Here is a 23,662-nt window from a genome sequence, read left to right on the forward strand (position 1 = left end):
CTCTACCTCTCGATACTTGACTGGTGTCGGCATGTCTGTCCGATGTAGTCATGCCTTTTCGCTACGCATTCCGTGGCTAGACTATGAGACTCCCCACGCCAGGATGTGCGGGGGTGCTGTCGCGTCTGTTGATGGAGTTTTGTTCCTGGGACGGGACTCCCCTTCTCTTCTTCCTCCTTAAGGCAGAAGTTTTTCTCTAATCTTGGTTTGGTTGTTTGCTTCCGTCAAGCGGTTTTGCTACACCGTCGTTACACGGTCGCTAACGGAGTTCTTCCGTCTATGATTCTCATATCGTCACTACCTTTGACTATCCAATGTGTTGATTCCTGGCTTGCGGTTGGGCATGCCTCATTCAGGCAGCTTCTCAGTCTCCCGTCACACCCGGTCGGCTCGGGGGGACATTGGTGGACCACTTCCGTAGCTGGGTAGGTTCGGCACTGTGTGGCCTTCCAGCGTCCTCTGACCCACCCAGGGTCCTCAATTCCTTCCTACTGGGAATAGCCGTACGGTTCCTCCATGCCGTCCTCCTTTTACCGCCTTGGGATCAGACCTTGGTCTTTTTAGCACTCCGGAATTCTCCCCTTGAACCTGTCCTGGTTTTGCCAGGGGTAGGAGCTTTCCTGGGGTCGTTCTTCCTTTCTCCCGACGGTGATCTCTGATTTTCATCTCGATGTAGAATCTGGCCTTCAATCACTGCGTACCTCCCCTTCACACCCTCAGGAACAGGTGTTGGGTCGTTTGGCCGTTGTCAGGGCTCTGACTGTTTATTTGTCAGCCTCCAGTTCCTTCCGGCGTACGTGCTCGCCTTGGTTTTGTCTTTCCGGAGGGTCCTCGCATAACATTGGCGGCCTCCAGGGTGTCAATTGCACGTCTGCATTGGTTTGAACTTCTGTCCCCGGGACAGGGTTCCACCCTTCAGTGTTGCGGCTCCTTTCACCAGAGGGGTTAGCGCTCTTGGGCTCGGATGGTTCAGGGTTCAGCCGCAGTTGTGCGGGGCGGCTACTGCCCTCCTCCGCTCATTCACAAATCTTTGCCTAGTGCATGCTTATGCATCGGCGGGCACCGCCTCTGGAGGCTTGGTCTTGCAGGCAGCAGTTTTCTGTTGCCTGCAGGGGCGATGGCTCCGTGGGTCTGTGTTTCTTTCCCCCCCCTTGTGGACTGCTCTTGGACATCCCAAGGTCTCTGTGTCCCCCAATGAATATGGGCGAGAAAAGGAGATTTTTGTATAACTTACCAGTAAAATCTCTTTCTCGCTCTTCATTGGGGGACACAGCACCCACCCAGTATTGTTGTTTGGTCACAGTTGTGGCAGTTGATGGTTTGAGCCTGTTGGGTCCTTGCCATGGTTGGTGTTCTGTGTTTTTTCTTTGTTGGCTTGCTTCTCCTACTGCTTCTCACAAACTGAAGCTCTCTCTCCAGGCTGGAGGGGGTATAGCTACCAGGGGAGGAGCTAACAGCTTTATCTAGTGTCAACGCCTCCTAGAGGACATAGCTATACCCAAGGTCTAAGGTCAAGGTCTCTGTGTCCCCCAATGAAGAGCGAGAAAGAGATTTTACTGGTAAGTTATACAAAAATCTCCTTTTTTTTACTTGCATTTTGTGCTAATAAAAGGAAGAAAAAAAAAATGAAAAAACAAACTTTTTTTCCCAATATTAAAGAAAAAAATACAATAAAATGACAAAAAAATAGAGTCCTATGTGTCACCGAAAAAGGATGAAAAAATATTTGTAAAACTGAACTGAAAAAAAGTTGAAAAACGCATACAAAAAAAAAAATAGTAAATGGGTCTGGTCATGAAGGAAAGTAAATGGTCTGGTCTTGAACCCCTTTTTTTTTTTCTTTTTTTTTTTTATATAGTCCACTAGAGACCGCACTCTGGATCAGCAGTGTACTGTGAGCCGGCCCGGTCTTTCCATGATAGCTGGTGCATTGGCAGTGGAACTTATGGTGTCCGTTTTACAGCATCCTGAAGGGTAAGCTGAAACCTTATTTTTTTTACCTACACATTATATTAAAGAGGTATTCTAGTCTTATTCTTAATCTTATTCTTTTAGGTATGATCACCAATGTTTCAAATAGTAATCCACGTTGTGGTTCATACAGCTGTGGATATTTTCCACCACTGGTGTCCACATGCAGATTAGCCTTGAGTGCAGCTAGTCCACAGCTGAATTTGCAGCATCAGTTGAGGGCAAAAAAGTATAGTGTATACATCCCCAGATAGATAATTATCATTTTACAGCATTCCCATGTGAAGCCTGGAACTTCACCAGTAGTAAAGAAAATGCCCTTGTCCTTTGCGGTGCAGAGCAAGGCAAGGGGGAGCATCCGAGTAAGAAATACACCAATGCTCCACTTATACATGGTAAATGAGTGAGGATCCTTGAGATGGATATGCCATAAATGCCTAAGAGTAGAATATCCAATTAATTACATGGTAAATTAAAAGTATATATATCGGGCAGCACGGTGGCTCAGTGGTTAGCACAGGTGCCTTGCCGCGCTGGTTAATCCAGGAAGCAGTAAGTACAGAGCCAGCACAAGGAGCGCTCCCCGGTCCTGCAATACTACTGAGTGTTTCCATAATAGAAGCATTTAACATCCACTTCTGGGAGGAAAAAATCTTATCTTATGCCGTAGGACCATTAAAAAGATGTAGCAAAGATTTACAGTACATAACCTTTAATTTACTGAATAAAGTGGTTTGCTGGGTTCTAGATGTTGATGACCTATACTTTGGATAGGTCATCAGTTTAAAATTGGGAGGGGGGAGGGCTTGGACCCGCAACCTCCCCATGATCCGCTGTTTGCAGATGCAGCCATCGGTGCCGGAACTGACACAGAGAATAGAGCTAGAAGCACAGGTCTGATCTCCGTGTAGTGGCCGTGCCAGGGTACTGCAGCTCATCTCCCATTGAAGTGAACTAAAAGCACGGTTGTAATAATAATAATTATAATATTCTTTATACAGCGCCAACATATTCCGCAGCGCCTTACAATCAGAGAGTTCATTGTATAAACAAGATCATACATTACATAGCAAGAAACAAGTTAACAATTAAAACAGGAGCAAGATCCCTGCTCACAAGGGCTTGCAATCTATAAGAAAATAGGGGGGGTGACACAAAAGGCAAAAATTGCTTGTGTTGTACAATGGCCCAGCTATCTTAAAGGGCATGTTCATATGTGCCCCCTTTGCTGAGAAAAACGGTGTTTTAATATATGCAAGTGAGCCTCTAGGAGCAATGGGGGTGTTGCCGTTACACCTAGAGGCTCTGCTCTCTCTGCAACCGACACTACCTTTGATTGACAGGGCCAGCCAGTGTAAATGTGATCACGCCTGCCTGGCCCTGTCAGCCAAAGTGCAGAGAGAGCTGAGCCTCTAGGTGTAATGACAACGCCCCCATTGCTTCTAGAGGCTCATTTTGCATATATTAAAACACTATTTTTTTCAGCAATGTGGGCACATATGTATGAACATGGGGCCAACACAGATGTCTTCAGCTTCCAAGCGCACATGTAACAGGTCAGCCAGTTTCATACAGTGGATATAAAAGGTCTACACGCCTGTTAAAATGTCAGGTTTCTGTGCTGTAAAAGAAATGAGACAAAGATAAATCATTTCAGAACTTTTTCCACCTTTAATGTGACCTGTAAACTGTACCACTCAATTGAAAAACAAACTGGGGATGTAGCTGTGTTCAGAATTAAGCAATCACATTCAAAATGATGTTAAATAGGAGTCAACATACACCTGCCATGATTTAAAGTGTCTCTGATTAACCCCAAATACAGTTCAGCTGCTCTAGTTGGTCTTTCCTGAAATTTTCTTAGTCGCATCCCACAGCAAAAGCCATGGTCCACAGAGAGCTTCCAAAGCATCAGAGGGATCTCATTGTTAGAAGGTATCAGTCAGGAGAAGGGTACAAAAGAATTTCCAAGGCATTAGATATACCATGGAACACAGTGAAGACAGTCATCATCAAGTGGAGAAAATATGGCACAACAGTGACATTACCAAGAACTGGACGTCCCTCCAAAAATGATGAAAAGACAAGAAGAAAACGGGTCTGGGAGGCCACCAAGAGGCCTACAGCAACATTAAAGGAGCTGCAGGAATATCTGGCAAGTACTGGCTGTGTGGTACATGTGACAACAATCTCCCGTATTCTTCATATGTCTGGGCTATGGGGTAGAGTGGCAAGACGAAAACCTTTTCTTAAACATCCAAGCCAGGATACATTTTGCAAAAACACATCTGAGGTCTCCCAAAAGCAGGTGGGAAAAGGTGTTATGGTCTGATGAAACCAAGGTTTAACTTTTTGACCATAATTCCAAGAGATATGTTTGGGCCAAAAACAACACTGCACATAACCAAAAGATCACCATACCCACAGTGAAGCATGGTGGTGGCAGCATCATGCCAAGGGGCTGTTTTTCTTCAGCTGGAACTGGGGCCTTAGTTAAGCTAGAGGGAATTATGAACAGTTCCAAATACCAGTCAATATTGGCACAAAACCTTCAGGCTTCTGCTAGAAAGCTGAACATGAAGAGGAACTTCATCTTTCAGCATGACAACGACCCAAAGCATACATCCAAATCAACAAAGGAATGGCTTCACCAGGAGAAGATTAAAGTTTTGGAATGACCCAGCCAGAGCCCAGACCTGAATCCGATTGAAAATCTGTTGGGTGATCTGAAGAGGGCTGTGCACAGGAGATGCCCTCGCAATCTGACAGATTTGGAATGTTTTTGAAAAGAAGAGTGAGCAAATCTTGCCAAGTCAAAATGTGCCATGCTGATAGACTCATACCCAAGAAGACTGAGTGCTGTAATACAATCAAAAGGTGCTTCAACAAATTATTCGTTTAAGGCTGTGCACACTTATGCAATCATATTATTTTATTTTTATATTTTTTCTTCCCTCTACCTAAAAGATTTCAGTTTGTTTTTCAATTGAGTTGTACAGTTTATAGGTCACATTAAAGGTGGGAAAAGTTCTGAAATTATTTATCTTTGTCCTATTTTTTTACATCACAGAAACCTGATATTTCAGCAGGGGTGTGTAGACTTTTTATATCCACTGTAGGTACAATAAAATAGGCGAGTAGCTATAAAGGTGTATGAAACAGCCGATATTGTTAATGCTTCTGAGTGCATGGGGTGTGGTGAATACAGTTGGATGATGGATTAGGCTCTAGCGGAGGAAGTTGTGGGCAATGGAGAAGATTAGGAATTAGGGCATTCCAGAGAACTGGAGGACACTTTTGGGGGTATACTGCAGAACAGATGGAGAGGCGCGTATCAGATCCAAACTGTCTGAGTGCTTTGGGAAGAGGCAAGCTGTCTCCAAAATGTAATATTTTATTAATGTTATCTACAGAGGTGGGGAGCACAATATTTTGGCCAAAACTGATCTTAACTGTCTAAGTGGTTATTACATTCTGTTGATTTCTCTCAGATCTTGTTGCTTGCTGCGTTTTAGCTCTTTTAGTGCTGAGCTGGCATCTATGGCAACAGTTTACCTACTGTGTGTACAGTTAGGCCCCATTCACATGACCATGTTTTTGGTCCGCATTCACTCAGCATTTTTTGCGGATAAGATGCGGACCCACTCATTTCAATGTACCTGCAGAAATGCGGACAGCACACAGTGTGCTGTCCGCTTTCATATGTCTGTGCCGTAGCCCCACAAAAAAATTAGGGCATGTCCTATTCTTGTCCATTTTGCGAACAAGGTTAGGCATCGTTACAATGAATCTGCAAATAAATGGATGCAACACAGACGTAATCTGTATTTTTTGCAGATCCACGTTTTTGCGGACCGCACCCTTAGACTGAGACTTACATCCGGTCTCACTTAGGGGATTAAACAGGGTTGGAATCATCTCTGAATAGTATGTAGAATATGGTGGCTCTCTACCGCCTGTAACTATGAATATGTGCTACTAAGCCTATTTGCCTCACCCAGTCAAAAAAGGAAAATGCAAAGTAGATAGAAAGGCTGAGCACTCTCCCAATGGACCACACAAGGACTATTCAAAAATATATTAAATTTATTACACCAATATATAGATCCAAACAATATATATCCAAACAAAAAATATATCAAAAATACACAATAAAATTTAGCAATAATTTTTTTTTTAAATGTTAAAATCATACAAATTGAGAGCATAAATGTTTAAATATGCAATGGCGTGGAAAACGTTTTGCACGCCATTGCATATTTAAACATTTATGCTCTCAATTTGTATGATTTTAACATAAAAAAAAAAAAGTGTGTATTTTTGATATATTTTTATTGTTTGGATATATATTGTTTGGATCTATATATTGGTGTAATAAATGTAATATATTTTTGAATAGTCCTTGTGTGGTCCATTGGCAGAGTGCTCAGCCTTTCTATCTACTTTGGAATCATCTCTGAGCCTCGCTTTTATAGTGGGATCCTGGTTGTCGGTGAATGCCAGGCGTCCAAGGTGGTAGTGCGGACACAACTCTTGCGCCCCTAAGATCTCCGTGTCATGACTGTCCATCAGGGCACTCGCTTAATACAAGCCATTCTGTGATGTACAGCGCTGCAGAAAACAGATCTATCCGCTGAACAATGGACATTGCTGTGTAGATATGGTGCCTATTTGTGGAGCTGCCTCTGAACAGCTGATCGGCGGGGATGTGGAGTGTCGGACCCCCTGCTAATCTGAAATCCTAAGGATAGATCTATTGTTAAATCCTGGAGAACCTTTTAAGGGCTTAATTATACATGCAGTGTTCTCGTGACTTCATCTTTAGAGACTGCGGTTCCTTTTTCTGTTTTAATCATTTTTAGAACGATTATGAAGTACCGGCGACTAAACTACCAGTGAGAAGAGGGACGTCAAGTAATTTTCTGCACATGTTCTGGGGCAAATAAGCCTAAGGGTACTTTCACACTAGCGTCAAAGTTTTCCGGTATTGAGTTCCGTCCCAGGGGCTCAATACCGGAAAAAAACTGATCAGTTTTATCGTACTGCATTCTGAATGGAAAGCAGTCCCTGTCTGTCAACTTCCACTAGGATGGATTCACATGCACGACTTCAGCCAATGACTTGCCTCAGTGGTGATGTCTCCCCAAGGTGCCACTTGGGAACACGTCACCTCTGAGGCCAGGCTGCAGAGGCGCACGTGACCGCACTTATCCTCCACCACTGCCATTTCAATGCTGCTCTGGTCCCTGCTGCTATCCACCCCCAATTCTGACTATGTATGTACCCAGATAAAATATATTTTGTCATTTTAATACACAAGTTGTCTTTTTGTTATGTTATCTTCTCAGAGGTTATGCTGTGGCAAATAGCAGTGACGATCGGATGAATGAGCCCCCAACTTCCTTGGGTCTTGTTCCACATCAGGTAATTTGTATTTTGTTTTCTGCATACACTAATTGGGCTTAAAGGGGTTGTCATCTGAGACAATGGGGGAATATTGCTTGGATATGCTCCCATTGTCTCATACGTGCAGGTCCCACCTCTGGGACCCACACATATCTCACAAACGGAGCCTGGAAAGTCATGGAGGACAGACCACGCATGCACACCTCCCTCAATCTATTTCTATAGGGCTGCCGAGAATAGCCGAGCGCTGCCCTCTCTAAGGTAGGAACAGACGCACTGCCTTCTCTGAGGTGGTGACAGACGCACTGCCTTCTCTGAGGTGGTGACAGATGCACTGCCTTCTCTGAGGTGGTGACAGACGCACTGCCTTCTCTGAGGTGGTGACAGACGCACTGCCTTCTCTGAGGTGGTGACAGACGCACTGCCTTCTCTGAGGTGGTGACAGACGCACTGCCCTCTCTGGGGTGGGGGACAGGCGCACCGCCCTCTCTGGGGTGGGGGACAGGCGCACCGCCCTCTCTGGGGTGGGGGACAGGCGCACCGCCCTCTCTGGGGTGGGGGACAGGCGCACCGCCCTCTCTGGGGTGGGGGACAGGCGCACCGCCCTCTCTGGGGTGGGGGACAGGCGCACCGCCCTCTCTGGGGTGGGGGACAGGCGCACCGCCCTCTCTGGGGTGGGGGACAGGCGCACCGCCCTCTCTGGGGTGGGGGACAGGCGCACCGCCCTCTCTGGGGTGGGGGACAGGCGCACCGCCCTCTCTGGGGTGGGGGACAGGCGCACCGCCCTCTCTGGGGTGGGGGACAGGCGCACCGCCCTCTCTGGGGTGGGGGACAGGCGCACCGCCCTCTCTGGGGTGGGGGACAGGCGCACCGCCCTCTCTGGGGTGGGGGACAGGCGCACCGCCCTCTCTGGGGTGGGGGACAGGCGCACCGCCCTCTCTGGGGTGGGGGACAGGCGCACCGCCCTCTCTGGGGTGGGGGACAGGCGCACCGCCCTCTCTGGGGTGGGGGACAGGCGCACCGCCCTCTCTGGGGTGGGGGACAGGCGCACCGCCCTCTCTGGGGTGGGGGACAGGCGCACCGCCCTCTCTGGGGTGGGGGACAGGCGCACCGCCCTCTCTGGGGTGGGGGACAGGCGCACCGCCCTCTCTGGGGTGGGGGACAGGCGCACCGCCCTCTCTGGGGTGGGGGACAGGCGCACCGCCCTCTCTGGGGTGGGGGACAGGCGCACCGCCCTCTCTGGGGTGGGGGACAGGCGCACCGCCCTCTCTGGGGTGGGGGACAGGCGCACCGCCCTCTCTGGGGTGGGGGACAGGCGCACCGCCCTCTCTGGGGTGGGGGACAGGCGCACCGCCCTCTCTGGAATTCTGATTCCAGCATTCTGTCTGTAATGTGTATAGCAGGGATCTTCTAACGCTCATAGATGTGAATGGAGTATTCTGGGAGTTGTGGTTTCAGAACACCTGGAGTTCCAGAGGTTGATGATCCCTGGTGTATAGGGAGAAAGCTGTCAATCAGTGGATGGGGTAAGGTTAGCTTTTCAGCTCATGACTATTGAGGACTCCTTCAATGAATAAACTTGAAATCTCAGGGAATATACAGCAAAGGTGCTGTCCTACCTGACTGTTGCATGACCTGGTGACGGATGCTGGGTCACTTTCTTGAATTAACCCAGCCATGTTGCTAAAATCTGTATTGAACAGCTCCAGAGTGAGCCAAGGGCTAGCATAGGCTCAATACAGCGCACAAACTCAGGAGTCCTTATATTCATGATTTCTTTGCTCTGCCCACCTCCGCCACTGACTGACCGCCCCTTTACCTATAGTAATCAGCAGCAGGGAATGCTGGGAGCTTATGAACAGGAGGACTCCTGAGCATGTGCGCTGTATTGTACCTATCAGCACGGGGGTCATGCTGGAGCTGTTCAATACAGATTTTAGCAAAATGGCTGTCTTAGTTCAAGTAAGTGACCCAGTGCTTTGCTGAAGTATCTATGACAGGTTTATCCTGCCTTTAGATAGAGCAGCCTGACACTAGTGACAAATTACCTTTACAATAAAATTTCAGAAGTGCATTCTGAATTTCGTACACTAGGTGGCGCTATGGTTTCATTTATCTTTATCAGTCCACTGCTCACATTCAATCTACAGGGATAATCATATCATCAGTCACATTAGGAAAATGATGTTTTTATTTATTATAATTATTTTTTTCCAGATCCGAGGATTTTTGTCAAGATTTGACAATGTTTTGCCTGTAAGCCTTGCGTTTGACAAGTGTACAGCCTGTTCTCTAAAGGTAATGTGCTGCATTTCGATTTTAACTCATGGCTTCAGCATCAGTTATCTTTCTTCTCAAGTCTTTACGACCTAGGGCTCCTGCACACGAACAGCGGTCCTCAATATATGGGCTCTGGACATATGCCCTCCGTATCACGGATACAGACTTGAATTGATCCGCAAGATAGGGAGCGGAAGTACAACGGAGCGCTTTCGTGGGATTAAGGTCCGTGCTTCCGTACAGAAAAAAAAATAGAACATGTTCTATTTTTTTGCAGTGCGGACTGAATCTTGCGGATTGCGGAACCATTCAAGTGAACGGGTCCACATCCGCAAACTGGGCATAAGGCTAGGGCACACACGTTTTGTATGCATGAGCCCCTACTGTTGCACTCTCAATATATCCTGGTACCTAAAAAATTAGTTGTAAATTGCAGTGTCCAAACACTGTCATCGAGAGACCCGAGGGCTGGATTAACCTCTTTTTTTAAAAGTGTTTATTTATGCAGTTTTAAAGGTCATAACAGAACATTAGAAAAGACCAAACCACAATAGATACAGACTCATCTCAGTGCATTAGAAGAATTACAGTATACAATTCCAATATGCGGGGAATACATTTCCGCGAATGCAAAACGTACTTTAGCATATTCCAAGGATCAAGTGATATCTTCCACATATATGTTTGACTGAGAGAACACACTCACACACACATTCACTCACCCTGTGATACCAGAATCCCCCCCCCCCCTTTTCCAAAGCCAGGAGTCTCAAGTGGTCGCCTGTGCCTGAATCCATAGCCCCCAAATAAGGTCAAACCGTCCCGGAACCCCTCTGGCTGCGTAGGTCAATTTGTAAAACTGGAGATCTGCATTAATCAATTGCACCCAGGAATCCAAGGAGGGAACCTTAGGAGGCTTCCAGTGTAGAAGGATAGTTTTCCGTCCATAAAACATTAGTAGACGCAGAAGCATTCTTCCATATTTAGATGGGTCGGCGTCCCGCACCAATCCCAGCAAACACACTGATGGAGACAGAATCCCGGGGAGCCCCAGCCTGGACACCATAAAATCACAAACTTTCTGCCAAAAGCAATATATAATTGGGCATTCCCAGACCATGTGAAAGAAGGTGCCCCTTTCCACCCCGCATCTGGTGCAAGAGGGGTCTGGAAGTTGAGCCATACGGTACAACCGCACCGGGGTAAGATATACCCTGTGCATCCACTTCAACTGGATTACCTGGTCCCTCGCGCTTATCACAGCGGATTTCCATGTCCCCGACAGTTCCTCCAAGTGCACCGCTTCGAGCTCCGGAATATCAGCCCTCCAGTGCTCAAACGAGCGAGAGAGCGGAGATTCCTGCATTGTCATTATTTCTAAATAGAATAAGGAAATGGGCTTAAGCAAATGTACCCTTCTAGCCACAGATTCCAGCGGGCCGCACTGTAGAGCAAGAGTCAGAGACCGGAATTGAATAGTGCATGCATGTCTCAACTGGAGATATCTATAAAAACACGTATTTGGCAGGTTGAACTGTCTCCTTAAGGCCACAAAGTCGCTAAAGACCCCATTAACATACAACTGGGTGAGATACTTAAGACCCGCCTTGGCCCAGAACTCGAAGTCCGACAAATGAAATAGCTCCTTCAAACGGTTATTCTTCCACAAAGGCATATATGGAGACCAGACTTCTCCCTCATCCTTTTCCCAATGCGTCACCACCCATCGTTTCCATATAGACACCACCACCGCCATAGCTTTAGTATAGTATAGGACCAAGTCACCTCCCCCCCTATACACCAGATTGGCCAGAGACTCGTAAGATCCCGCCAAGGCAGCCTCCAGTACCACCGCTGGGTTATTCGCGTCTGCTCTTATCCACCATGCAGCATACACCAACTGTGCAGCAGCATAGTATACCCGGAAGTCTGGGAGTCTCAGGCCTCCCCGCGTGTACAGGGTCTTCAGTGTCCGTCTCGCCAGTCTAGGAGGTCGGCCACCCCACAAGAAGGGAGAGATCAATCTGTCCAAATGGTCAAAGTGAGATTGCGGCAATGTCACCGGGGCCGCCCTATAGAGGTATAGAAGCTTGGGTAACACAGACATCTTTACCAAATTCACCCTGCCCATCAAAGTGAGAGGGAGACTAGTCCACACATCCAGCTTTCGGGATACTTGCTGGACCGCCGGCATAATATTCAGTTGGTAGAATCTGTTTGTATCTCGATGGACTCTCACACCCAGGTAGACAAATTGTTCCACCACCCTCAGACTCGACAGCGGAGAAATCCCCTCCCCCGCTTCCTCATCAACCAGACAGAGGCTGGACTTACCCCAGTTCACTCTGAGACCGGAGAACCTCCCAAACCCATCTATAATGTCCAACAGGGCTTCCAAGGAGGGACCCGTATCCGCCAGGTACACTAAAAGGTCATCCGCATATAGCGATATCTTCTCCTCTATCCCCGCAATTGTCCACCCTTCTATTAGCTGAGAGGCATTTACTAGTCTCGTCAGGGGCTCCATAACTAGAGCAAACAGCATTGGGGATAGAGGACACCCTTGTCTGGTCCCCCTATGAAGGGCAAAGGATTCCGATAAATACCCGTTCACCCGCACTCGGGCCTTCGGGGCCTGATATAACAACTTAATCCATTTAACAAAGGAGGACGGGAACCCCAAATGGTCGAGCGTCTGCCATATAAAGTGCCATTCAACCGAGTCAAACGCTTTCTCATTGTCTAGAGAGGCGATAGCTCGAGACCCTGCATTGTCATGAGTAACCTGTAGATTAGTAAAGAGTCTCCGTAGGTTAATGTCCGTCGTTTTCCCAGGCATAAACCCCGACTGGTCCGGGTCAATTACAGACAAGATAACCTCCCTCAATCTTCTCGCCAGAAGCTTAGCTAGTACTTTTACATCCACGTTAAGCAGGGAGATCGGTCTGTACGAGCTGCAGCTTTCCGGTGGACGCCCCGATTTATGTATAACCACAATCGTGGCTTCCATCATGGAGTCAGGCAATTTATTACATTCGAAAGCATGTGCGAAGAGCTTATACAACCTCTCACTCTGCTTTTCCAGATCCAACTTATACCATTCCACCGGAAGCCCATCTGGCCCAGGCGATCTGCCCACTGACATACTCTCAATCGCTGCCTTAACTTCCAGCACATCCAGGGGCATGTCCAAATAGGCCTTGTCCGTCGGTGAAAGAGGAGTGACCTTAATCTTCCTTAAGTAATCCCTTATATCTCCTTCACCCAAGGCCAGTTTACTGTCATACAAGTCCGTGTAGTACCTAGCAAACTGCGAACAAACATCCTCCGGTCGAGAAAAGGACTCCCCCTCGTCATTAACAATACAAGTCACCACCGTCTGTGGGGCCTCAGTTCTGGCCAGGAAGGCTAAAGTTCTCCCATTCTTGTCTCCCTCAGCAAATACTACCTGCCTCTGACACAGTAACCTCTTTTGAGTAAACTCAACTAGGTGAAGACGGAGATTACGCTGCGCCTCCTCCCATCTAGTACGATTATCAGACTTGGGATCCTGAGAGAAAACCATTTCAGCAGATGTCACCTCGTTTTCTAGCTTATTCCTAGTAGCCACCAGCTCCTTTCTATGTGTCGCAATTGCCTGCACTATAACTCCCCTTTGAACCGCCTTGAAAGCGTCCCATTCAGTCAGCGGGTCTGAGGACCCCCCATTAGTCTCCCAGTATTCCTTTGCCCCTTCCGTAGCGGCCCAAGACACCGGAAGTACCTCCAGCCAGCGCGGATTAAGACGCCAGAGTTTAAAGGGAAGCCCAACCGGGATTCTCAGGGACACCAACAGCGGGGCATGGTCAGATATACCCCTGGGAAGATATTCCACCTTAGACATCCACGGCAACAAATTCCTGTCCACAAAAACAAGGTCAATCCTAGACAATGAGTCATAAGAAGCTGAATGGCATGAAAATTGGCGAACCCCGGGATGTAGGTGTCTCCAGACCTCAGAGAGAGCGTTTCCTTCCGCCCATTGAGCCAACGCATTACTATGCGAAGCGTGGGGGTACAGTCTGTCCAACAAAGGATCCAGGACTGAGTTAAAGTCGCCCATAATGAGCAAGGGAGCAACAGGAAAGGTCGCAATCTTGCCCATCAGGTCGTCCAAAAAACTTCTCTGAAACGGAGGAGGGACATAAACCCCAGCCACAATATAGTCCTTACCTCTGATAGACGCATGCACAATGACATACCTCCCCAGAGGGTCAGTCTGGACCGCATGTAACTGAAAGGGAACAGATCTAGCCACCAATAGCGACACCCCCCTTGCCCGGTTGCTATATACCGCGTGGTATGACCAGCCAATCCACGGCTTCTTCAACGCCAAGGTTTTCTGTCCCATCAGGTGCGTCTCCTGTAACAATAATACATCTGGAGAAAATTTCCTAAGAAAGTTAAAAACGAGAGAGCGTTTGACCTTATCATTGAGCCCTCGCACATTCCAGGAGATAAAAGTACAGTTAGCCATCACGTGACAGAACCTACCTCGGGCGGCGGAGGGCGACCAGGACCACAGGGCCAATCATGCTCACATACACACCACAAGACAAAACATACAAACAGAAACATTGAAAAAGCAGGTTCAATTAGGTAACCCACTAACTGGTAATAAAGCCCCTTCAACAACATTCCCCCTCCCTGCCCAGACCACCCAACCTATCTGAGCCCAGATCCCCAACTAACTAACAGTAGCAGTCCGTTGCTAAATTAGAGACGTGGAACAGTCTCGAAAACGCACTTCAAGTGCAACAGAGCCAGAGATGAGATAAGGGACTAAGCGCCCCAGCTCCGGCCATTATAAACCAAGGAAAGAACCGGCATCCGTGAAGTCACTAAAGCTGGACCCCACTTTTAGCAGGCCTAGTTCATCCCAGACCGTCCAACCACTCCGAAGCCTCCTCCGCCGTTGTAAAGAATCGGACGGATTCCCCATCCTGCACACGCAGCTTTGCCGGGTAGAGCATGGCATACCGGATTTCTTTGCCCCTCAGGCGGGCCCTCACTGCCGTAAATTGCCTTCTCTGCCGCTGAACCTCAGAGGAGAAGTCCGGATAGAAGGACAATCTGGAGTTCTCAAATCGAATCTCCTGCATTCTCCGCGCTGTCGCCAAAATTGTATCACGGTCCCGATAATTCAAGACTTTCAGGATAAAAGGACGCGGAGGAGCTCCTGGAGGCGGAGATCTGGTAGGGATCCTGTGGGCACGTTCCACCACAAACGTCGAGGAGAGTTGAATAGGGTCAAGACATTTCTTGATGAATTGCTCAGCAAAAAGTTCTGGTGTTGTCCCTTCTGCCTTTTCAGGGATTCCCAGTATACGGATATTATTCCTTCTATTGCGGTTTTCGGCATCATCTACTTTCGCCATCAGTGATTTGACCTGCTGCTGCAGGGTACGCACCATATTGCTGCCGGAATGGGCCACATCTTCCACCTCACCTAGTCGCCTTTCTACTTCTGTGGTCCTCTCACGGATCTTGTCAATGTCCTGTCTAAGGCAGGTGATATCAGACTGCAAATGGTCAATTTTGATCGTGAGTGTGGATTGGCAGGTTGTAATGGCCGCCATTATTTTACTCAAATCAACCTGTTCTCTTTCAGGGTTGTTCCCCACCCCCTTTTCCTCCGTCTGGCTCATTGCGTCAGCAGACAATTTAACCAGTTGCGGGTTACCAGCACCCCCGGTTCTCCGGCCCATGAAGAGTAGTAGTTATAAGGCCTATAGGGTTCTGATGCAGGTTCTCCAGGTGGAACAGGGAACAGATGGAGTACAGAAGGAGTTAATCCCGGCACCCCCCCGCGCTGGGCTAAAGGAGGGTCCCCTTAAATGGTGTATAAAGGGGTAAGGCCCAGTGGCACACTGAAGGCAGGCAGAGCCCCGAAGGGTTAATCCAGGCGCCCTTTCCAGCTAAGGAAGAGTCCCCCTGAGTACTGAACCCTGGAGTATGGCACAGGGCGTCACAGCAGTACCTTATCGGTGAGTTCCTGGGGTTATTCTCTTCCAGAGCTTCAGGTGGGATCCCTCTTCAATTCACAGCAAAGGAGCCAGAGCCACAGCCGCAGGAGTCCAGTGATGGGAGAAGAGCCGGAGAGCTGCAGAGCTGAGCGCCCGCCCCCGACCTGCCGACCACCGGAACAGAGAGGGCCGCCCTGCCCTGGAGAGACACAGGCCGACTCACCGAAGACGCCGCAGGGACCCCGGCCAGGTAAGTGACCCACCGCTCCGTCGGCTTCCTCTGCAGGCCAGTCCCGCTCCCAAGATGGCGCCCGCTCACCGCCGCAGCCGAGGACCTAGGCCGCACCGCCAGCCACCGGGGAGGATGAAGACGAACGAGGCCCAGAACAGCTCCGGAGATGGACGGCCACCGGAGGGACCCACCGCTCTCCAGAAGTTCTCACGGTGGACCAGGATGCCCAGGATATCACACGGATGGAGCCGGAGCTGAAGGGAAGCACGTCCTCACTCCATGAAGGTTAGGCCACGCCCTGGATTAACCTCTTCAAGAGACAGCCAGTTTGGACCAAATGCCGGAGCCCCATTTTATCAGATCTGACATGTCAGTTTATGCGGTAATAACTTTGGAACGCTTTTACTTATCCAAGCCATCCTGAGATTGTTTTCTCGTGACGCATCATACTTTATGTTAGTGGTAAATTTTAGTTGATACATTTTATCTTTATGCATAAAAAATCCTAAATTTACTGAAAATTCGGAGACAGTCGCTATTTTCAAAATTAGAATTTCTCTGCTTTTAAGACGGATAGTGATACTTAATAAAATAGTTATTACTTTACATTCCCCATATGTCTACTTTACTTTATGTTGGCATCATTTTTTAAATGTCATTTTATTTTTTAGAAGGTTTGGAAGCAAACACACTTTTTAAAGGACTAGTTCAGTTATGGAGTCACTTTGTAGGACTTACATAATAGAAACCACCCATAAATGACCCAATTTTATAAACAACACACCACAAGGTATTCAAAATTGATTTTACAAACCTTATTAACCCTTTAGGTGTTCCACAAGAATGAAAGCAAATTTTTTAATTACATTTTTTTGTTGACACAATTTTCCTGTGACACAACAAGGGTTAACAGTCAAAGAAACCTCAATATTTATTACCCTGATTCTGCAGTTTACAGAAACACCCCATATGTAACCTGCAGAATGGGCACATGGCAGGGTGCAGAGGGAAAGGAGCGCCGTATGGTTAACGGAGGGCAGATTTTGCTGGTATTGTTTTCAGGTGCCATGTCACATTTGAAGAGACTCTGATGTACCCCTAGAAAGAAAACCCCAAAAAATTAACCCCATTTTGGAAACTACACTCCTCAAGGAATACATTTAAGTGAATGCTTTGACCCAACAAGCGTTTCATAAAATTTAGAAGCACATGGCTGTAAAAATAAAAAATTTACTTTTATTTCCAGCATAAAGTTGCTTTATTCCCAAATCTAGCATTTTCACAAGGGGTAACAGGAGAAAATGCACCCCACAATTTGTCATGCATTATTTCCAGAATACAGGAACACCCTATATGTGGTCATAAACTGCTGTTTGGGGATACGGCAGCACTCAGAAGGGAAGGAGCGGCACCTGGATTTTCTAACATGTAATTTGCTGAAATTAGTTTAGGGCTCATAACATTTTTATTTTTTCACCAAGTGAGGGCTTGTTTTCTTGCGGGATGGGCTGTAGTTTTTATTGGTATCCTTTTTGTTTACATATGTCTTTCTGATTACTTTTTATACCATTTTTTTGTGGACGTGAAGTGGGCAAAAATTGTAATTCTGTCAGTTTTTTATTTTTATTTTTTATGGGGTTCCACTTGTGGGGAATATTGTATGATTATTTTATTCTGTGGGTTGATATGGTTATGGCGATACCAAATGTATATAATTTATTTTATGTTTTACTACTTTTTCAGCATAAAATCCTTTTTGTGTTAAAAAATAAATTATATTTTGCATCGCCATATACTAAAGTCCAAAACATTTATATTTTTTCACCAATGTAGCTGTACGGGGGCTTGTTTTTTGCGGGACAAGCTGTAGTTTCTATTGGTATCATTTTGGGGTACATATGTCTTTTTGATCACTTGTTGTTAATTTTTTGTGGACATTAGGTGACAAAAACAGCAATTCCGTAATTTTTATCTACATTATTTTTTATCGCGTTCACCGCGCAGGATTAGTAATATGATACTTTGATAGATCAGGTCATAACGGACGCGGCGATACCAATTATGTGTAGTTTTTTTAGTTATTTCATTTTTTAATGACATAAATGAACTAATATGAGAAAAGACCATTTTTATTTTATTTTTATAAAAAATATATATTTTTTGTAACCTTTTTATTTTTTTATTTTTTGTTACACTTTTTTTTATTTATATTTATCAAGACCCATCTGGATCTTGAAGATCCATGGGGCCTGACCACTATACACTGCATTGCAATAGTCCTCTATTGCAATGCACTGTATAGTCAGTGCTACACTTACACTAAGGCTGATCAGACCCTCAGGGATGGAAGAGACGGGGAGCTCCCTCCCTCTCAACCCCATTGATGCTGTGGGCTGCTACTAACCATGGCATCTATGCGGTAAAACGGCTGAGATCGGTGCAGCAGAGTGTCAGCTGTAAGTTACAGCTAACACTCTCTAGGACAGGAACAGGACTCATCTCAGGTTAATTTGTATTATGTATCAAATCGTTTTTTTTTTTTTTTTACACAATAAAAGCACCCAGAGCCATGGGGACTGGGTATTGCGGATGTGCTAGCGGCCATCTAGCAACCCATGTCCTCAGCTCTATACACAAAATCCCGGTGACAGATTCCCTTTAAGGAAAATTTGATGCCATGCTTCAGAAGTGTAGGACATGTTAAGCCTTTTTAAAAAGAACCAGGAAGATTGTTGCTTGCAGCATACGTCTTCTTAAAGGGAGTTTCCAGTTTACTTAATCCATTCTTATATAAATCTGCATTAATAGAGGGAGACCTCTATTCATGGCCAGAGTGAAGAGCGTTTCCAGACAGCATCTCTCACTGTGGAGGACCTGTCCTGCATTACATAGACGTCTTACCTCTCTTATTGGGCACTGTGTAGTTCTTTACGAGGAGCTGTCACCTCTCATAAGACATGTCTGTTGTAGTAACTACTTGCATTCCCCATGTAGTAACAGTTCTGGAGCCTCTGTTGTACCATTAAAGGGCATCTGTCAGCAGATTTGTACCTATGACACTGGCTGACCTGTTACATGTGCACTTGGCAGCTGAAGACATTTGTGTTGGTCCCATGTTCATATGTGCCCGCAAAGCTGAGAAAAATTATGTTTTAATATATGCAAATGAGCCTCTAGGAGCAATGGGGGAGTTGTCATTACACCTAGAGGCTCAGCTCTCTCTGCACCTGCTGCTCCCGCTTCACTTTGATTGACAGGGTCAGGCACCACTCCTTACCCTGTCAATAAAAGTGAAGAGGGAGTGGCAGTTGTAGAGAGAGCTGAGTCTCTAGGTGTAATAGCAACGCCCCCGTTGCTCCTAAAGGCTCATTTGCATATATTCAAACTTTATTTTTCTCAGCAATGCGGGCACATATGAACATGGAACTAACACAGATGCCTTCATCTGCCGGGCGCACATGCAGTTGACTCCTTATCCGCATGCAGTTGCCTGCGGTTTGGTTTTTGTCAATCACATTGTGAGGGTGGCTGGATTGTTGCCTCGCATGTGGTTGCCGCTGGCAACATGTTTATACTTGGCAGTATAGCAGCCTGAGCTGTTGCTAGGAAGCTTGCTGCAATCTGCATGCGGTTACACTTGGCAGCGGGTGTTTATATGTGTGCACTTTCCTTGTCTGGTGTGCACAGGGTTTATTGTGTGTATTCCCCTTTTAGTTGCTGTCTTCCCTTCCCTGGTGTGTGAAGGGTTAATTCCCTTCCTAGTGTGTGTGCACTGGGTGTGTCTGCGTGGGTGTGGCTACATGTGCTATTTAACCTCAGTTGAGACCTGGGTTCTGGGGGGTACTCCAGCCTTGTAGTAAGCTGGAGGCACTCTCCTGGTCCCATATACCATCTGCCAGTGAGGGCCACCCTTGTGGTCATAAATTGTGATACTATATGTTTATGTGATGTTAAGTTTATGTCTATGTGGTGTCTGTTATTATTGCAGCTATGGTTCTGGGTCCCTGTGTGTTTATGTGTGCTGTGTCCTTTTATGTTTGTTTGTGGACAGCCAGCACTTGTGTCCAGGGATCCAGTCAGTGTGTCTGTGGCAGGTAGAGGTGGAAGTCTTTCACTCTCCTGCCATATCCATAGTCTGTTTATGGTTACATCCCATTGCAGCTCGGCCAGTTTTAGACTCCTGTTTCTCCGCATCCAGGAGGAACAGGTGGTCTACCCAGCTCCTAGTTCAGGGATCGGCGTAGGGTGAGTAGGGATCCGAGGTTCCTGAGCATGGGCCCTCCTACCTTCAAGGTCGACTCATGCAGCTAGGAGTTAGGGTCGGATTAGGGATGCGTTAGGAGGTGACCTGCTCCCTAATTCTGTTGTCCTGGCCGAGCAGCGACCCCCATCTTCTGTCATCGCACGGCTGAGGGTTTTCCTCATCCTCAGCCGTAACAACAGGTCAGCCAGGTACAAATCTGCTGACAGATGTCCTTTAATTTATTATTCCTGCTAGAAGTTATAAACAAATTACTGGCCATTTACAATGTTGGTCTCGATGGGTGTTACCAGTTGGAGGGTGTCCGTGCAGAGTCTGACACTATCCAATCAGTGCTGGCAGTGTCAGTTTGGGCAGGGACACCCCACCCCCAGCTGGTAACACCCAGTTGGAAATTCATTCATAAACCTCTAGCAGGTATTCTGGAGGAATGGCACAACATAGAGCTATATGAACCGATGCTCTAGAACTGTCGTTACTTGGGGAATGCAACTAGTCACTTAACACCAGACATGTCAAGAAGGGTGACAGGTTTCCCCGCCATTGCAGCTGATTGTGGGGGACACTTTGTGATCAACTCATTGTCGACAGACCCTTCTAAGAAATCTGGAGGGCCCATTTATAACAAAAAAAAAAAAAGTCTGAAAAGTCGTTTTATAAGATGTTATGGACAACAACAAAGCTGTTCTTTGTGATGATAGATTGCTGCTACTGATTCGTGCCAGGAAATCTGTCCTGTGGGCTGAGGAAGACATTTTCCTATAAAAAAACTTACCCTACACATGTTTCTTTTTGTAGCCAGATGTGTCTTTTATCTCCCTGCTCCGTGCTTGCCAAATTCCCCACTGACTTTCTCCACTGGTTGGAACTATTTGAATATTTGAAGGAAATTGGATTGTGAGTGCAGACAGGGGATTTCTGCAAGACCTAGGTTAAAGGGTTTGATGTTTGCTCGTTTGGCCGCTTTGTGTCCAAAACATTTGAATAATGTACATTCATCCGCATTCCTGCAGCACTGTAATGATATCTGCTAGTGCGACCATAGAGGACCTGTCCCACTTAAAGGGAATGTGTCTCTGAAAAAAAAATTCTGCCAGTTAAAACCAATAAGTGACACATCTTTAGAAAAAAAATAAACGTTTTTTATTTTATAATTGTTTCTGTCTGTATTTCCTGAGCGCGATTATAGAGGAGGACATCTTGCCCGAGCTGTTGTTTTGCTTTCCAGCAGCCACCATGGGCCATAGGCACAATGGACAGGAGCTGACCTTATTCACTTCTATGGGTTTTCTAGGCATGCTCTGTGACCTTTAGTAGATGGAAATGGTGGATCCTGTGTTATCTATACAGAGGTGATATCAGTCATTCTAAATCTGCCTGTAATGATAAGCAGATAACTGCAATAAAGTGAGTTGTACAGACCAAGAAGTGGCCAAAAACTGCAGGGTTTAATTATCTTTTTTTACTTTATAATATAGATATTGACACGGAAAATGATCATAAATTCTTTATCCCCTTCCCAAACTCCTCCGTATATGTATGGCAAAAGTTGGGTCTTTAAAGATGCCGTCTACTGTGACAACATCAGACACCCTGGGCTACTGTTTGTGATCAGCGATAGCACCGATCACAGACATTTAACCCCCATTAGAGGCGGTTTTACCCAGTTGCGCTGGTCTCCTGTCTTCCAGTCTCATTAGCCTCAGTCTCCTGTTTCCAGCCTCCCAAAACATCATAAGCAATGTCAAATGCTGCCATTAGAAAGTATAACTTGTCCCGTAAAAGCAAGCCCTCATATTTTAAATATTTATATCAAGGCTTTGAGAAAATGTCTTTGGACGCGAAATGGCCATGGGCCGACTGCTCTCCCGCCAGTGGCTCTTTATAACTTTGGTGGAACCACCACCAGTTTAGGGCTTTATTAAGACCGGAGTCTAAAATGCTGGTCCTAATAAATGTGTTCCATAATTTAAAAAAATAGGTCATTTTTCGAAAGAGGTATTTCTTTTTAAACATCGTTACCAGAGGACTTGGTTGCTACACAAAAAGGGCTATTGGGCATTACACACACTTCAAATTGTCTCCATGGTCTCAAATGACTGGAATGGTGCAGAGATGCAGTTTTCTGCACAAGCACAGGAGCAGAGAAAGTTTTAAAGTGTCTTCAAAGCCATTGTTCCCCTTTAGGGTCCATTCACACGTCCGTATATGTTTTGTGGATCCGCAAATTGTGGATCCGCAAAACACTGGCAGTGGCAATGTGCAGTTACGATTTTTGCGGATCGCACATCGCCGGCACTCTCATAGAAAATGCCTTTTCTTGTTCGCAATTGCGGACAAGAATAGGACATGTTCTATTTGTTTGCGGATCCGGAAGTGCAGATCCGCAAATGCGGATGGGGGCCGCAGCTGTTCCGCAAAATTGTGGAACGGATGTTTACCCATTTTGCGGACGTGTGAATGGACCCGTTATCAGTGGTGGTACCTGTCATCAGACTTCCACCATTCAGCAAGTGAAACGATATCCTTTTCCCATAATATCTTGGCTTATCACCCCATGCCTAACCAGCTTTACAGCAAAGTCTGGTGGCTTTGAACACTATCTGTAGAAACTCCTGTGTCAGGTTTCTCAGGTCATTAGTTCAAATCCAGATTGGCAATATATAGGATAGAACAGGAACAAGAAGGCTTTACATGGCCCAGTATAGACTATTCTTGTTTGTCTCTTCCAGTCCTATTTATCCTCTTTATTTCTTCTTGGTTGTTAGTAGTATTCTACAACACATTCAAAATCTTTACTTTAAATGGGTTGTCCGGTTTCTTAATGACATTTTGTAGTCTGCCCAGAGTACTCCAAACACTGCATATTTTTGCCTTATATGCCTGTTTTTCATATCAGCACTTTCCTTCCCCTGTTTTCTGCATCCTGGCAGGATGTTTACATGCAGAACTTCCTGTTTTGATCAGCCTTCTGTTCTATCTGCAGTAGTCACACCCTCTGCACCTCTCTCTATGTTAGCTACGTGGAGCAAGCCTTGTGAAACATTACAGATCAAAGCATACTGGGTTTCGTTTAAATAAATAAAAATACTGCAGGAAGCTGATAAAAACAGGAAGTTGTGGTTGTAAACATTCTGCCAGGATGCAGTGATGATGACAGAAGGGGAAGGAAAGTAACAGGAAGTTGTGGTTGTAAACATCCTGCCAGAATGCAGTGATGATGACAGAAGGGGAAGGAAAGTAACAGGAAGTTGTGGCTGTAAACATACTGCCAGGATGCAGTGATGATTACAGAAGGGGAAGGAAAGTGCTGCTAGAAGATCCGCCAAATTTAGTAAGAGGCATGTACCTAATGAATTCATAAATTAGACACATCTCACTCCAGTGCACAGGGGATCAGAACTGGCATATGAAACACTAGTCTTCATTAATTCATTAATAGAATTTGAACGACAGAACACCGTGACCTCACAGGGCCAGATGTCTTATGAAAATATCTGTATGCCT

At 46.3% G+C, this 23,662-nt stretch overlaps 1 protein-coding gene across 2 annotated transcripts in view; it reads left to right on the forward strand.

Annotated features, from left to right (window-relative positions):
- ATG7 (autophagy related 7) overlaps positions 1 to 23,662 on the forward strand; it is a 270,663-nt gene that overhangs the window by 86,694 nt on the left and 160,307 nt on the right. For both annotated transcript variants that reach the window (XM_044300563.1, XM_044300564.1), the window contains 3 exons: positions 1,859 to 1,974; positions 7,320 to 7,395; positions 9,595 to 9,675. In XM_044300563.1, coding sequence (XP_044156498.1) covers positions 1,859 to 1,974; positions 7,320 to 7,395; positions 9,595 to 9,675 — 273 coding nt within the window. The remainder of the gene's footprint in view (positions 1 to 1,858; positions 1,975 to 7,319; positions 7,396 to 9,594; positions 9,676 to 23,662) is intronic.

The sequence above is a fragment of the Bufo gargarizans genome, chromosome 7 (assembly GCF_014858855.1).
Source record: "Bufo gargarizans isolate SCDJY-AF-19 chromosome 7, ASM1485885v1, whole genome shotgun sequence".
Lineage (NCBI taxonomy): Eukaryota > Metazoa > Chordata > Amphibia > Anura > Bufonidae > Bufo > Bufo gargarizans.